The sequence below is a fragment of the Harpegnathos saltator genome, unplaced genomic scaffold, assembly GCF_003227715.2.
Source record: "Harpegnathos saltator strain DR-91 unplaced genomic scaffold, Hsal_v8.6 scaffold393, whole genome shotgun sequence".
Lineage (NCBI taxonomy): Eukaryota > Metazoa > Arthropoda > Insecta > Hymenoptera > Formicidae > Harpegnathos > Harpegnathos saltator.
The window spans coordinates 811,653-828,434 of NW_020230198.1; the positions used below are offsets into that span (position 1 = coordinate 811,653).

Consider the following 16,782-nt stretch of genomic DNA (forward strand, 5'->3'; position numbering starts at 1 on the left):
TCGTTACTTTCTAAATAACTATACCTACCTGTAACATGTTATTTTTGAAAATCAGTAACTGGTAGCTGTAACCAGTTACTTTTTCAGTGAAAAAGAGAGAAACTGTAACTGTAACTAGATACTTCTACAAAGTAACTTTCCCAACTCTGAGCAGTAGGTGATGTACATTCGAGACATCAAGGTACATTCGTAGCATCAAGATAGGACAACACAGTCCGCGCAAGCGTCGCACCTCTAGATTCTTCGCTGGTCCTACGGAGTTCGACGGAATTCGCCGATGCCAGGTCTAAGAGGATAAAATATTCACTCGAGACGACGCGGAGGAAAAATCCACACGACTTCTCGCCGCTGACTTCTCGCCTGACCATGCCGACACGATCGCAATCGCAAAGGAAGCCGAGAACCTTGAGAGCGAACTCGCGCTTTGTTATTGCTTACGTTACGTACATATACGACAGCGAGTCCCCTCGCGATCTCTTCCGTAATGAGATACGTAATGAGAACCGGAGAAACTCTACTCGCCGGCCGACAGTCCCGCTGTTATTCTCAGCCCGAACCGTGCGTGTGTGTCAATGAACTCGCAGCACGGGAGGTAGCCCCGACGCGAGCACGAGGAAGAGGTGAAAAGTCCATCGAGCCACAGCCGAGGGTCGTCGTCGAGAAGGCGCTGAGGATACGTCGCCTTGAAGACCTGAAGAGACAGCGGCGGGCGAGCGCTTTCCCCTCCGATCCTTCCGATCGGATTCGCGCTTACACGTTGAGGAAAGCCCTGACCAGCGGGTCGCCGGCGAAGCGACCCATCATGGCGGCCACCCGCCGCCGGCGCCGGCAGGACCTCTCAATTACCGATTCGCTGCTCGACGGTGTGCTTAGTCACCGAACTCTTCCGGAGGGCGAGCGTAGGTGCGACTTTATGTAACCGGTTCGGTAATCGATCACGTCGCGCGACGATCCGCCTGACATGCCGTGCCTGTGTCTCCTGCTCCACCTGCGAAAGCGAAAGGCGCGTTATTCCGGGCTGATCCTGGCGGCCGTGGCCGGTGATGTGGTCAGTCAGCATGCAGAGCGCGTTTGTCGTCCTTCGTCGGTCCGGTTCCGAACGCGTGGAAACTTTCCGAGACATCCTTCATCAGTCGCTCCGCGAGATTGGAGCGACAGTCTGTCGAGATTTATTGTCGCGTTCGCGTTCGAGGTTATATGAAGGCGTTCAACACCACGTATCTCGTCCTCCAAGAATGAGGAAGCAACGATTCGGCCGATTTACCTCTCCTCATTTCTCTCTCCTTATGGAATGAGAACGAAAGAGAAGAAAGTGGACAATTTAGAAACACTTTTCGCTACCTCGAAGGTATCTCTTCCGCGATCATCGGTATCATCACATCGATCTGTTTTATGCATGTTTTCTTTTTTTTTTTGTTTAGAAAATCCCCACGCCATGATTCACCGAATTCACACCTGTCGCAAAGAGTCACGGACGCGTCCCATGGTCGCGTCTTACACAAGGGAAGACCTCCCGATTGCGACGGGATTATCCGCTCGTTTTCGCGAGAGGTGCGGTTGACGTAGTAATCGTCCCGTCAAGTATCGAGCAGCTCACACACGTCGCGATACTTCATTCCAAAAACGTGTTTGACACACACACAAGACACGCGCGCGCACGCACATCGACTAAATATGAATAACAAAGACAAAGACGGATATCCAGAGCATTCACGAATACCTGAAACATTCAGGAGAGACACAGGAGATACTAAGGGGGGTAATCACTACGAGCTACGGAGTAAGTAGATGCCAAGAAACTCGGGAGCTCTGCAAAAGACATTCTCTATCGCACGCACGTGCTGTCACACATCGAAGTGTGGGCTGCCCCGCGACCGTCGCCGTGTCTCCAATCACCTGGAGATGGAGTCTTCTCTCAAGTCAGAGAGACAGAGAGAGAGAGAGAGAGAGAGAGAGAGAGAGAGAGAGAGGGAGGCAGGTGAGTGTCTCTCTCAAATCGGCGAATCAGAAGAGATCGAGATTTTGTCCCGACAGAATCTCGACTGCAGAAAAACAATAGGCCGCGATTTAAACAGCATTTAATGGCTAATTAATGTCCGGTGCTAATACATTTGATATATTAAAAAATACATTTGATATTAAAAAAAGTTCGGCCTGAACGTTGAATCGAAGGGGAAACGAGGACAGCGATACCTCTTCGGGACAGCCCGCACGTACTCGCTACCAACGCACGGCACTTGCGCTAAGTTACACCGACCATTTAGCCAGCTTGCTCAGACAGCGACATCGCATATTACACGCAGCTCAAAACTCAGCTCATCTCGAAACGACCCGCGACTGCCATTCGCTGCTAGCTGATTAGCTCGCTCGCTCGCGCCCTGCGCTCAGCTGCTCCTCAGCATCCACCAGCACTTGCTCTCTCCCTCTCTCTCCCTCTCCCTCTCTCTCTCTCTCTCTCTCTCTCTCTCTCTCTCTCTCTCTCTCTCTCTCTCTCTCTTCCTTTCAAACGGGCGGCATACCACGGCACAACGAAAGAACACGTCTAAGACAGCGGCTACTGGGAGATCGCCAGCCACTAGATCTCAACACCACGCTCGATCCGTCTCGATCGTCCTGCATGAGATTCCTACCTGATCTCTTCTCTCCCTTACCGCGTCGCGCGTGGCTTCGACGCCACCAGCCTGATCGTTCTCATACCTTGCTGATTGCGAGGATCGAGGTACGGTGGCATCGCGCACCGGTGGCTGTTGCCGACGGCGGTGGTCGAGGTCGAGGTCGAGGTCGAGGTGAAGGTCGAGGTGGAGGGAAGGACACGGCGCGGTTGGGTTTCGGAGGTCGCGCTGTACTGTTGTTGTTGCTGTTGTTGCGCTTGCGAGCTGTTAACGTGCCGATTAGCGGCGCCGCCGCTGCCGCCGCCACCGCCTCCGATGGGTTGTTGGTTGTTGCTGCTATTGCTGTTGCTGTTGCTGAGCGGCAGCAGCGTCTGGCCGTCGCCGTGCGCGGCGGAGACGCCGTAGCTCCGCAGCCGGTGCTGGCGTTGCTGCAGCGACGCGGTGCGGCTCCTAACGACGCTCCTGCGTCCTTGCTGGCCCTCCGAGGTACTGCGTATATACATATCAATCGCGAGGCTCTCATCAGTCGGTCTCTCGATTTATCTCCGTGTGCGGGGCACGGCACTTGCGGGTGGCTCCTCTCGACCGGCGTGTACCTCGACCGGCGACGCGGGGGAGTCTCTTGTTGATTTTTTTTTTTTACTTATTTATCTATCCGTCTCTTTTCGTTTTGGTCTTTTCGCTCTTTTCTATTTTTTTTTTATCTGAATCGAGGGGACCGTCGCGCGGTTGCGATCAGCGATTTTCGGGTTCCTCTTACACGGGGATCAAGCGTAAGAAATTACGAGACTGTGTGTGTGTGTGTATGTGTGTGTGTGCGCGTGTGTGTGACGACTTGCTAATTAGACAGGCGGGACAACGGGGGGCAAACAGACAAGAAGAAGAGGAACGCGACTAAGTTAAAAATATAATATATATATATATATATGTGTGTGTGTGGGTGCGTGTGTAAGTTTACAGGGTGGCCCACGTAAAGTGTTACAAGTCCATAACTTTAAAAATATTTATCAAATCAAAAAATTGTTCATAAGGAAGTTTCATGTATTCGAGAGGCCTGTCTAACTACGTAAGTCTAAAACGTAAAGTCGCCCTCGCTTTAAGGGGGACAGTAACTTCATAATTTTAAATGAAACCCCCTGTAAAATGTTGCATATTTGGATTCTACGGGAAAAAACAAGTAAATTTTACCTGAAACATTTGTTTGGAAAATGCTTCTATCAAAAGCTATCAACCAGCTCAAAACTAACTAAATGTCTGATAATTTGTATTTGTCTGTGATCTGTATTTACGTGTCCCGATAAATGTGTTTAATAATGTTTCTGTTGGTTAACATCTCGATAAATGTGTTTAATAATGTTTCTGTTGGTTAACAAGTATGTACTCCAAAGTCTTTTTTGTTTTTCTTGTATCACGAATGCACCTTTGTGTCAATGGAGTTCTATCACGAATGAAATCGCTAAAGGTTTAAATGCTTGTAACTTTTGATAAAAGCATTTTCCAAACGTTTCCAAATCTTTCAGATCAGATTTACTTGTTTCTTCCCGTAGAATCCAAATATGCAACATTTTACAGGGAGTTTCATTTAAAATTATGAAGTTACCGTCCCCCTTAAAGCGAGGGCGAGGCTTTACGTTTATGTAGTTAGAGAGGCCTCTCGAATACGTGAAACTTCCTTATGAACAATTTTTTGATTTGATAAATATTTTTAAAGTTATGGACTTGTAACGTTTTACGTGAGCCACCCTGTATATGTGTATATGCATGTATGTATGTAACACGTCAAGGACAAAATAGGTGTACCGTTCCAGGATGCTTCACGAGCACACGATCGTCAAAGCAAGCAATCTCGCGAAACTCTCGGGGACAGCGAGGGGATCCTTTTCTGAATCTAACGCGCGCTCCGTCGTCGACGACGCGCTCGCGTACGCTCGATCGCTCGAAGCTCGGATCTCGAAAGGGATCGGTTGCATTTACCTAATTACACAGACACGCGATGCATGACCAGGTAAAAGTGGCAACGGACGAGCAACGGGGGAGTGAAACAGAGACGTGCCGTTCGCGTGTAAGAGCTGCGAGCGTGAGAAGGGTAAGCCAGAGAGTCAATCGTACTCATGCAGAGTGGAAGAAATGGAGAGAGAATATCATAAATCATGCGCTTATCGACATTTATAGCGCTTGCTCCTTTACGGAAAATTCATCGAGGACACACGGGTGGTATCGCTGGGCACTTGGGCGTCCCTTTCTACAGTACTTGGCTCTGGATAATAATCTGCGTAATTCGCGATAAGGATAAGATTGCAAGTTTATTTTCAAGAACGGTCTTTCCCTTCCTGACGATTGTTCGCTCGCGACTTGAAGAGACGCGAAAGCCAATTCTCGTAAATAAATTTCATCATCTTCGGCTATGAGATTTGACAAAGTTGACCCTGACCCGCCGGTTGTCGAATACACTTTTCTCGATTTGTTGAGCGTGTGGAAATTATCCAAGAATAATCGCTCTTCGCTCGAGGGAGAAAGAGAGAGAGAAAGAGAGAGAGAGAGAGAGAAAGAGAAGGAGGGAGGGAGGGAGGGAGGGGGGATGAATTTTCAGTAGAAGCAGAGCAAGACGTATGGGATGTATTTTCTTACCTTGCACTGTGACTCATGAGGACTATGTTTCTGTAACAGCATATAATGGATCCTGATTGTTGTGGGAAGCGAGTGATGGAGTGTCGACGTTGATTTCACAGACAATACAACAAGCAGCTCAAGCAAATCAGTCGTTTCTTTATCCAACTCAAATTCTCTATCTAAACAATCAAGTTCTAAAGAGCCGAATAATGTGTATCCTCGTTGTACAATCCAACGAACAAATCTCCCGACTGTCGGCGTAAGTAAGAATTTGCGCAATTTTTTTCAGAACAAGGACGGAGAACTGATATACTCAAACAAGTCCCTTCGGCGGGTCGTAAGAACGAAAGAACTGAAAGAACTGAATCGAACGTCTCGGCTGGCAGAGAAATAAACGCAACTCGTGTAACTCTCTGTCTCTTCGGGTCTCTTCGAGCTAGAACCAAAGGGGGTAAGAAAACAAGGATAATAACGAATGCAATGAAAAATATTTCGAACGAAATCTCTATCGAAATGATCAAAACCTCAAAGGACTCGAGCAACATCCCGGGCTCCCTCACTGGCTGTCTGCGGGGTCGTGTGAACAAATGGCGAAAGGCGAGACTCGTTTCAAACGTAACGCATCAGAGGCACTGCTTTCGAAGCGATCAAGTTTAGAAAAAAGATCGAAACAGGAGAGAGGAGAAGCTATTAGACGAAAAGGGTTCTGCTTACATTGGCCGACTTCACGACGTATCTAAAACGTATCACTGGTCGAATCTTACGTGAGGACTGTTTGCGTTTGACTTTGAGCTTTTTACGCCACGTCGCGCAATCGGTCGTATGTCGCTACAAAACATACTCATTTCTTTTTGTTTTCTTTTTTTAATTACACTTTAAACCTGTCGCATATTCCGGGCATCCTGCAAAATAATATCAATGGCTAGTCTTTAATATCCTCCTTTTTTCTCGTTCTTTTTAAAGCGATGTGACGCGCGAGATGCGCGAGACGCGCGCGCGAGAGTCGTCTCTAAATGCGAAAGAAAAACCGTCACGCATAAAAAAGGATCTATGATGTATGTGTGTGTGTGTGTGTGTGTGTGTATGTGTGAACGTGACAAGACGAGGTGCTCGCGTGTCTATTTGCGCGGTGTCATCATTTATATGCGCGTGTGTGTATGTGACGAGTGATACGAGCTACGAAGCTACGAGGTGTGATCTGATGGAAACGCAAAAGAAATCGCAGCGAGAGTCGTGTCGACGCGAGATTTTGGAACTCCTCTAAGGACGAAAAGGGCGGATCGAGAATGGCGCGAGTGACAACGCGGCGAGATAATAATTCGCACACCCAAAAAAAAGTATTCTATTTGTAAAGTGATTTTTCCCATAGTCTCATATTCTAAGCGAAGCCTTTTACGGGAAAAGAATTTCTCTTTCGATAAAGCGATTAAAGTGAACTATTCATTTAAAATTTATTAGATATTATTCTAACTGTTTTCCTCTTATTTCAAGAGGATTCCCTCTTGTATCCATTAATTTCCTTTTATATGAAGAGGAATATGTTGATTTGAATGTAGGCTTCTTTTGTTCAGTCATGCTCTACCTCCAGACATGAACGAAAAAGTAATCATATGGATCTGAATATTTAGAACACTTTTTAAAAAAAGGCATGTGTATTGCTTTAAAAAAAGGCATGTGTATAACATATAACGATGATAATTTACTTATATTTGGTCAAATACAGTTTATAATCTATCGCAAAAGTTGAATAAGATATTCTTTCTTTATAAGATAAGAGAATAATATATTCTCATATATTCTTTCTTTTAACTATATTTCATACAATTAGTTATGATGAACATCTTTGTAGCTATGGAGCCCACAACAAAACTGATTGGAGATTTATTTGTTATGATGATCTTATTTCAGTCGTGCCTATTTATTGTAGAACTGGAGCCAGAAGTACATATATATATATATATATCATATATTACTTTTCGCATTATAATAATTTTTTCAAATTAACTAGTATAAGCAGTAAGAATAAAGTATAGTAAGAATAAATAATAATCCTCTTAAAAAAAGATTAAATAATCTATGCATGAGAGGAAATTTATATTAAAATCAACAAGATTTGCATTATACATATTCACATATAATTCCTCTAACTTTAAGAATAATGTGTTTATAATATTCTCCTCTTAATCTTAGAGGAATCCTCTTGAGACCATTTATAAAAGTAAAATCCTCTAAAATTTAAATGATTCCGCTTGTTCTGAAGTTACTTTTTTTTTGGATGCACTTGCCGCTTTGCGGCAGAAATGTTTAATCGACGACGGCGATGTTTCTCACGACGTGGATGTGACCCGCGAAATGAGAACGACGAGACGCGCGAACGATCGTCCTTGCGATTCACGAGGCAGTTACGCACGCGAGGTCCTTCCAGGGGGCGGGGGAGGGGGGACGAGAAATGTGCTTTCGCGAGGGTCAATACCCAGTGCTTGCTCCCGAGAGATCGTCGGAATATGAAGGCGGCGTGTAAAGAAGGTAAGTAATAAATATAGATCAAGCATATCCTACTTGAGTGAGAGTGACTACGCGCTGCCTCTATCCTGGTGCAAAACAAGGTAGAAAACAGTCCGATATATTGTGTTGCAAGAGAGTACAAAAGAGAGATGTATAGAGAAGAGTATATAGAATCGTATATATGTAGAGAGAACGTACGTAGAATTCGCTAGAGAGAGAGAAACTAAAGACTAAGAGAAATCAAATGAACTCCGAATTAAAGACAGGTGCATACCACAGAACCGCATTGTACAGGGCGCGGACTTTGAGGGAAACATACCGGAGTAGCCTCGTTATGTAGTCCGGCCAGTTGTCTGGGAACATCACGAGGAAGAAACCGACCGCGATGAAGATCATGCCCGCTAATTTCATGCCCATGAAATGCGCCCCGTAAAGGACCACGTCCAATGCTGCGCAATCGTGTCAGCGATTCGTCAGTCGGTGACGGGCAATCATTGCGAATAACCCCACTTCTCCCCCCCCTCATGTAACATTCCAATCTTGTGCAAATTTCCATCCTTTAGAAAAGTTCTACACTTTTTTCGCACAATCAGTGCAATCGCTACTTGTCTGTTACGGACGTTCTTGCGGAAAATGTAATGGAATAATTGAAATTGTCGTTGCAAAAAGATTTCCTATGCGATCACTTCATGAGTTTTTGCGCGCACTTTGCTAGTTACGTTTTCTTATTTTGCAATTCTCATGTGCATTTCTCAAGATTACTTTTATGTGGCTGAAAAGTTTATGGAAAAGTTTGGCCGCGACAAAGATTCGAAGATTTTGCACACAAGTTTCGACTTGACTCTACCCGAAGAGAATTAGGTCATCATCGATACTCACCGGCGGACACAGGTACAGCCGTGATCAGCCCGAGGGTGATGAACAGGTCGTAGGTGAGCGCGATGCTGAAGTTGCCGAGCATATTCGCGACTGTGAACAGAGCGTCGAGAGAGCGCGGTTAGAGTCGGTGAAGCGTCAAGGCTAAGCTAGCGGTCTAATTCAACGCGAGAACCAGACCTAAGTGAAGGATGCTGGCGGAGAGCAGCGTGGCCCAAGGCAGCCTCGCCCAGTGCATGGTTTCCGCTCCGGAGAAGTAGAGGGCCAGGCAGATCGGCCACAGCAGCGCGGCGTTGCACAGACCGATGAGTGAGAAAAATAGAGACATTTGACCGAACGTGGTCTCCCCTATGACCTTCTTGAAGAGGACCTGAACAGACGAACGGTTCGCTGCGAGGACTCGTGAATCACGAATCGTCGCAGACGAAGTCCATCGATATTTATGTGGAATTCGAAAAGATTTCAATTCTTCGATATTCGAAATTTAAGGACTCGAGTCCTCTCCCATTGTGAGTCCTAAAATCCGAATCTGTACACTTGCCCTGGTGAAATTGTCAGTCATTCGCAATTTGAAGATATCAACACCCAAAAATAAGTAATTTCAGAACAAACGGAATCACATCTGAATTTTAGAGGATTTTATTCTTATGGCCTCAAGAGGATTCCTCTAAGCTTAAGATTTTCTGTAAAAAGCTTCGCTTATAGAATACGGGAGACTATGGGAAAAATCGCTTTACAAATAGATTTTTACAAATAGAATATTTTTTTTTTAGTGAATAGCCGACAATGTCATCAAGACAATGTTCTCTCGATCACTCGTCTCCAACTTGCACGCCCGTCTCTTACCTTGTAAACAGCAGAGCCAGCTGCCGCCGATGTAGCCAAGACGACGCCACCCAGCGTGGGGCTTCCGGTTATGCCATCCATGTAGGCGAGAAGCGCGATCCCGGTGTTGCAGAGGATCACTGCGACTATCTGCAAGCCAACGGGGATGGAGAGTTGTGTAATCGGTAATTAAAGTCCTTCGCTACGGTAGAATTGTAATTTTTACTATTTATCCCAATTCAATTTATACCCATGTCGTCTCCTCAGTAAACCGCTTTACCAGTTGGGTTTGATCCACTGGTTGTAACTCGACTGAATACTGAGTTTGAATCACTGATACTGGTAGATCAGGTCGAGAAGAGACCGAGAGAACGAGTCCGCGTCTTTTAGAGCTACTGACCCTGACGCCCACAAACTGCTCGTGAAGGATGACCCACGACAATAGGTAGACACAGGAGACGTTGGTCGCGAACAACGCCATCACGTCCGTGGCCAAGAGTATCCTCAGGGAATGTATGTACATGTAATTCGTGATGACCCACAGGCCGCAGAAGAGGCTGCACCTGATCAGGAAGCGGCCGCCGGTGAAGCCCTTGTCGCGGAAGCCGCGCAGGCTCTCCGCGATTATCTCAGACGGGCTGGCGCACTTGGTCCTGGTAGCGCGGCAGATGAAGTACACGGGGAAGTATAGGACCTCCCAGTTGGTGCAGAACCACGTCGTGAAGAAAGGCGCGTTGTACGGCGGCATGATCTACAAAGCCGTCATCCGGGTGATAGAGGGAGATTTCGTCCTGCCTGCGGCGCTCTGTATATTTCTTATTTTAAGGGACTTAATGTTCCTTCGATCTTCATCCAAGAACTTTAGTCCTTCGAAATTCGAAATTAAGGATTCGAGTCTTCTCCCATTGTGAGTCCTTAAATCCGAATCTTTACACTTGCCCTGGTGAGATTGTCAGCCATTCGCACTTTGAGGATTTCAATGGCCGGCAATGTCATCAGGACAAATGTTCTCTCGATCACTCGTCTCCAAACCAGCGATAGACAAGAAAAAGGACGCTCTGGAGAGAGATTTGGCCGGGCGAAACGAAATGAGGCTAGTCTCCAGAGAAAATTTCAGGGCTCAGTTCCGAACAACGAGATTAACGTGAATGCGAAATGGTGTTTACATGCTGGTGATGAAGTCCGTTCACGGAGGCGTTCGAGGTGGAGCTCTGCGAGACGGCGTCCGGCTTATGAAAGTACAAATACTTAATGCAGTGGGTCGCCCCGACCCAGCTCGCGGTTACGCATATCGTAACGCACACCCCGAAGTAAATCTGCAATAAAGAATAGACAGACGCGAGTGAGATGCGCGTGTATCGCTGACGCGACGCTAATCCCGAAGTGAATTCCGCGCCAAAAACGGGGACGTTTCTCTCCCGCGGTACTTAAATCATCCCCCGACTCGCTCGTTTCTTCCCCTCCTTTTGTTACAAGAAACCGAAAGAGGGAGAGAGGGAGAGAGAGAGAGAGAGAGAGGGAGGAGAAAGAGAGCGATCGTTCGATGCTGATGCCGCGAATCGAGAACGCGACGACGCAATTTCTCATTGCCAGCGAGTTTGGAGACGCTATCGACCTTCTTCGCGCTTTCCGCGCAGCAGGAAGCGTAGCAGGCCGAGAGGGAGCTCGGTTGCTGCGGTTGCTGCGGCTGCTGCGGCTGCTGAGCGAGCGGGGTCGGAGTCGGGGTCACATGAGTCGACGCCTGACTTTGACCCGTCGGCTGAGTCTGCACACTTCCGCTACCACCACTACCACCACCACCGCCGCCGCCGCCGACGGCACCGCCGCTTCCGGTGGTCTCCAGGGTGCGGCAGCTCGACGCGGAATCGGCGCACCCGTCCGTCACGCCGCAGCCCTGCTGCTGCTCGCATCCTGAAACAGTCGCAACGTGAGTCCTGCCTGCGCAGGGGATCACCGGGACGGGAGGAGCCCCCCCTCAGCGGAGGCACTTCCGGCTCTCTCGCGAGCTTCCTTCGCGTGCGAAAAGAATCAGATCTTGTTTGCGGTGTCCCTTTTTCAGCTTATCAGGGTGTAACATCAACATACAGGTCAGTATGACGGGTTGCTTGCTCCTATTTGGACGATAATGTAGAAGTCGCCGAAAAAGTCACTCGTTGACTTTGTTGATAATGATATTTAAACCATGCTCCCACCCAGTCAGAACCATAACGTTGATTCGACGTCGAATCAACGTTGTGGTTATTATGACAAGTGCAACTAACTAACTTTGCACCGTGATCGTTATGACGGTTTATCGACCATTTATCGATCAGAGTCGAGCCTCATTGAATTGAGAAAGATATCTAAAAAAGTGAAACTGAGAAATAAATATTACGGAATTAAGCAGAATAAATGAGAGTAATAGTTAAAAAGATAAATATTTGTCATAACTGGGAGCACTGCAAATATCATTATCAACAAGGTCAACGAGTGACCTTTCCAACAAGCTCTGCATTATCGCCCAAACAGGGTAAGCAACCCGTCATACTGACCTGTATGTTACACCCTTTACGCTTGAACGCACGGCAGTGCTGAATGCAGAAGAAAGATCTACGAATCGTGTCATTCCCGTCTGCGAGAGAGCGAAGCTGCGTGACACGTGTGTGTGTGTGTGTGTGTGTGTGTGTGTGTATATGGGAGCGTGTGCGTGCTGAAAGAATCATAACCCAAAGCGAAACTCCGCAGTACTCCGTCTCGGAAGTTCCTCGGTCAAAGCGTGTCCAGCGCGCGGTCTCTTCGCGGTATGGCTTCTATGCTATGCAAACTAAGCGCAGCGGAATCGGTTTATTATGTACACGCGAGAGCGTTTGAACGATATACCGAAATGCTAATGCCAAGACTAGTACTAATAATAATAATAATGAGATGCTAATGCAGAGTTTTACTAGCAGCTCTAATCGCTCTAAATCCCTCGTAAGTACTCTACACACTACGACAGACTATGGATCCAACCCCGCTAAATCAGTTCTCGCTCGCCCGATCGATATCGGAACACACACTCATTGACGATCGTCACACACATACACACACACACACAGGGTGTCTCCCACCCACCGTGTGCCCTCTCAATCTCGCCGCTTCTGAAGCCTTGGAATCGGCTTTTCCCGGCTTCACAGCGGTATTCAAGTTAAAGTTCGGTGAAATCTGGTTGGAGCGCATTGAAGTTAAGTTCAAGTTTCACGCGGCCGGTTGCGACTTTCTTGCTGAAGTATACGGTAAAGTAGTCGCGGCGAAAGATCAAAGCAAGAGCTATGTAGGAATAATTGAGAAGTAAAATTTTTCGAGCAACAACCTCGCACAAAGGGACCTTCGAGGCTCCATGATCGTAATCGGAAGAATATCTCGACGATGAAGTGAGAAATTACCGTTTCCGATTCGTCGACATTCGTTTTCTCCCTCTCCTCTCCCTTTCCCTCTCGCTTTCTCATTTTCGAGTCGCAATCGTTGAAAGAGCATCCGATGGGCCGAGCACGATCTGCGTGTTGAAGCGCACCGACTTACCTGCAGCTTCGACAAGCTCGACGACGATCTGGACGGGACTGAGGAACGAGCTACGTTGCTGATCTTCGCTGAGGATCACATTGGACGTGAGCGAGCGTCGGGGGTGGAATATCGTCGGTACCTCACCAACCTGCCCGCTCTCCATGTTCGAGCGTGCTCTCTGACTTGACTTGACGTCGTTAGAGATCGCGTGGTCGCGGCACGTTACAACACGACGGCCAGCGCTCCGCACAAGCGACTCGTGAGAAGTGCCCGCTTGCGCGACTTGGCGGTTTGTGTGCACGACTTGTTGATCTGCCGACGTGTTCGCGGGCGTGCAGCAGCGATACATACATGTGTTCGGCGCTCGCCAGAATCGATGCACGTTCAACGCCCACATTCGGCGATTGAACCCGCTGTTATCTCGGCGAATTCACCTGCCCATGTGCGCGCGCGCGTGTGCGTTGCGTGTACGTGCGCGCGCTTACTCACGGCGGACATCACGCGAAGTGTCGCATTAGCTAGCTAGTTAACATCGGCGATCGGCGGGTGCATCGCGTACGCGGACACGCTGTTCGTTAGACCTCTGTTCGTTAGCGCGCGTTCATAGCCTGAAAAGAATTCAACGTTTGCGGGGTTGAAACCAACCGACGTGCTGCAACACATTCGGGGGATCGCTGTGAATTTCGCTGGGAGAGAGAGAGAGGGGGGGGGGAAATCATGATGACGTCAAAATGATGAGGAAGACTAATTTTTTCATCATGATTCGATCATTCTGAAGTCATCATGATTTTTTTGTTCTGCCTGGGACCGTTCGTCACGAATTACGAAGAAACGCATGAAGAAAGCTTCAGCTTATACGTGTCAAAATAACACACTCGGGTTTGCAGTGTGCACATAAAACTTTAAACGCGTTTATCTGGAAACACCAGATTTTCTTAAACTGCCGACAAGATTATGCAAAAATTACTGAACCGAACGACTTGAAATTTTTACACAATGTATATAGACGTAGACAATATAGACATGTAGTTTTCGCTCCCCTCCCCCCCTACCTCGAACACAGTTATATTTTATTTTATTCATTTTTTTTAAACATGATTACAGGTTGAAAAATGTTTCACTTTCGATACTTTTTTTTTATACAGTCATTATTTTTCCAAACTTGGCTTCACTGCCTTCATTTTGGTTATAACGGGCTATAATGGCAACCGTATATTTAAAAAATTTTTCTTATTTTTTGGTTTCAGAATAGTGAGAGGCCTGGAATTATGTCGACAGCAAACATAGAGCTCGCAAACGGATGACTGCATTTTTATCTATAATTACAAATTGGATCGGTTCTTGTGATTCAATAACATTTATCTTATACTTTGAACATTAATAAATACACCGTGAAAATTCAAGTCTATTGATCATACCGCTTCTATTTAAAAAATTCGTAAAAATAGTCTTGAAAACGGCCTGCTTCGCATGAAATTCCGCTCTTAATTTGACGTCGATGAGGGTTAAATTAACGTCGATTCAACGTTTCATCAACCATTTCACCGTCGAATCAACGTCGAATCAACGTTATGGTTCTTACTGGGATCAAGCTCGGTTCGTCGAATTCGAATCCGCAGTCCTCGACTCTCGCAATAACTGGTCTGACGAGGGTCCAAGAAAATACGCTAATCGTCGCGTGTCGGAACGAACGCGGAAATTCCAAGTGCGTTCTCTCTCTCTCTCTCTCTCTCTCTCTCTCTCTCTCTCTCTCTCTCTCTCTCTCTCTCTCTCTCCCTTAACGAGACCCGATCTCACCGGGAGAAAATCGATCTCAGTTTTCGCTCACGAAACTGCCGTAATCCCTGGAAGTGTTTTTCTTTTTCTCTCTCGGTCTCTACGTGCTCGAGAGAGAGAGAGAGAGAGAGAGAGAGAGAGTGCGGAGGTAACGCGACACGATGGATGGACGGCGATGTATGCCCGTGGCAAGGCGATTCTACTGGCTTCGCAGCCTCGGGATAAAGCTCGACGAACGAAAGTATGTCGGCGTGTGGCAGCGTGCTGCGTTTAAGGCGTAACATAAATTAACGAGGGTTCTACGCAGGACGAACACACAAATTCGACGGCGTGATGATAAGCGTTATTACACGATAAGCGTTATTAGCGAGAGCTTACCGGGAGGAAGAAAAAAAGAGAGAAAAACAATAGAGACAGAGAGAGAGAGAGAGAGAGAGAGAGAGAGAGAAGGAGAGAGAGAAAGAGGAAAAGAGAAGCAGAGTGAGCGCGAGCGAGAGGAGAGAAAAAAGCGCAAGAGATCAATAGAACTAAAAATATCTCCTTTCGGATGAGAGTCATGCAGTCCGGCGGGTAAGTGCATCTCACTCGAGAATCGTCGCGCAGGGTGTGTTTCGGCGTGTCCCGGACATTCGAGGACATGTCCCGGATCGGGAGATCTCCGCTCCCGTCGCGACGTGAATGAGGAGCTCGAGGGTCCGCTTCTCCTTCGAAAAAGAAGAAGAAAAACGAAAGAGCCGCAGAGAATTGAATTATAAGTGAATTACGTCGCGCTTGTCAGCTCACTCATTCGTCGAGATCCACACGCGCGGCAATTCCGCGTGTAAATATTCAAGTATTCACGTGTGTGCGCAGTGACCAACACACGCGCACGCTGTTCTCCACGACGCGGACGCGTCCCGATTCAAGCGTCGGTCCCAGCGAAATGACTGCGAAATCACCGGATAATTCCGGTCATCGCGCGATGATTTAACAACAACGACCCCCGCTCGGGGTGTGCTCTAGCACCCCGCGCGACCCTGACGAAGCACCGGGAGTCCAGTGGACGGGGCTCGTGGAGAAGAGACTGCTCGTTGCGCACGTACCTTCCTTATGTTTCTCCTCCAAAGTCGCGCCGCTTTCGACCTGCGACGTATCCATGTTTCATGGTCCACCCCCCCGGGCGCGATCCGACTGACTCCTCGCGCTCGATCGCGACTGCTCCCTCGAGACCGATGTCACAACCGCATCGCCGCGCGCCGCGACAGTTGGCTCTTTCCGAATTTCCCTCCCCCCCCCACTACCACCCTCCTTTCCTCTTTCTCTCGCGGAAGCGACGCTCGTCGTGTTGGGAATAATTAGTCCGCCATTAGTGCGCAATCGGAGGCGCGCAGCGCGCGGCGGGGCTGATTACGCGATTCCCCGTCCTAATCAGGCTTGTATTTACAAGCTTCCTCCTCAGGGTTACGCACCCCCGCAGCGGAGACAGGGCGAGAAACACGGTGTGTTCTCCCCGTGTACGTCCGCCGCGCACTGCACCGATCGCGGTCGGACGGTCTCCAACACCCTGCCGTGCCATTGATTACCAAGCGAGCCTCGCTCGCTCGTTCGTTCGTTCACCAGGCCGCTCGCGTCTGCGCCCGTTTCGCAGTAACCACTTCCAGGCCATCGACGTTCCGACTGTAGCTCTTGGTAGCAGAGAGCTATATAGGGTGTCCTGAACCATTTAACGGGGACTGAGGAGTTTCTGGAGGTCGCGCGCAGGGGAAATTCGAAGCGGAAGAGCGGAGCGGAGCGGAGAACGTATTTTCACCGTTTTATCGAATAAATTAGGACTCCAACTCGCTTCTGGTGTTTTCTGATCATCATCGCATGTGTGGTTTTCTCTTCAGTGGATCAGCAGTTCTAGCTCACCCAAAAAAATGTATTCTATTTGTAAAGTGATTTTTCCCATAGTTTCATATTTTAAGCGAAGCCTTTTACAGAAAAAGGATTTCTCTTTTGATGAAGCGATTAAAGTGAACCATTCATCTAAGATTTATTAGATATTATTCTGTCTTCTTCTTATTTCAAGAGGATT

General features: G+C 47.7%; 1 protein-coding gene across 7 annotated transcripts; it reads right to left on the reverse strand.

Annotated features, from left to right (window-relative positions):
* Nucleotides 1–5: 5 nt before the first annotated feature.
* On the reverse strand, nt 6–15,991 carry LOC105190162 (putative thiamine transporter SLC35F3). 7 transcript variants are annotated; one of them, XM_025300953.1, is made up of 12 exons: nt 15,809–15,991; nt 12,969–13,558; nt 11,044–11,339; nt 10,595–10,744; nt 9,829–10,179; nt 9,450–9,578; nt 8,784–8,973; nt 8,607–8,696; nt 8,047–8,176; nt 5,241–5,270; nt 2,698–3,101; nt 6–988 (listed from the first exon to the last, which is right to left on the reverse strand). In XM_025300953.1, the coding sequence occupies exons 2-12, from the start codon at nt 13,345–13,347 to the stop codon at nt 936–938; spliced, it is 2,202 nt and encodes a 733-aa protein (XP_025156738.1). In that variant the 5' UTR covers nt 13,348–13,558; nt 15,809–15,991; the 3' UTR covers nt 6–935. The 7 variants fall into 7 exon arrangements, with proteins under 7 accessions (XP_025156738.1, XP_025156742.1, XP_011151029.2 ...); XM_025300954.1 differs by having other exon boundaries at nt 937–988; nt 2,631–3,101; XM_025300957.1 differs by lacking the exon at nt 12,969–13,558.
* Between the last annotated feature and the right edge of the window lie 791 nt (nt 15,992–16,782).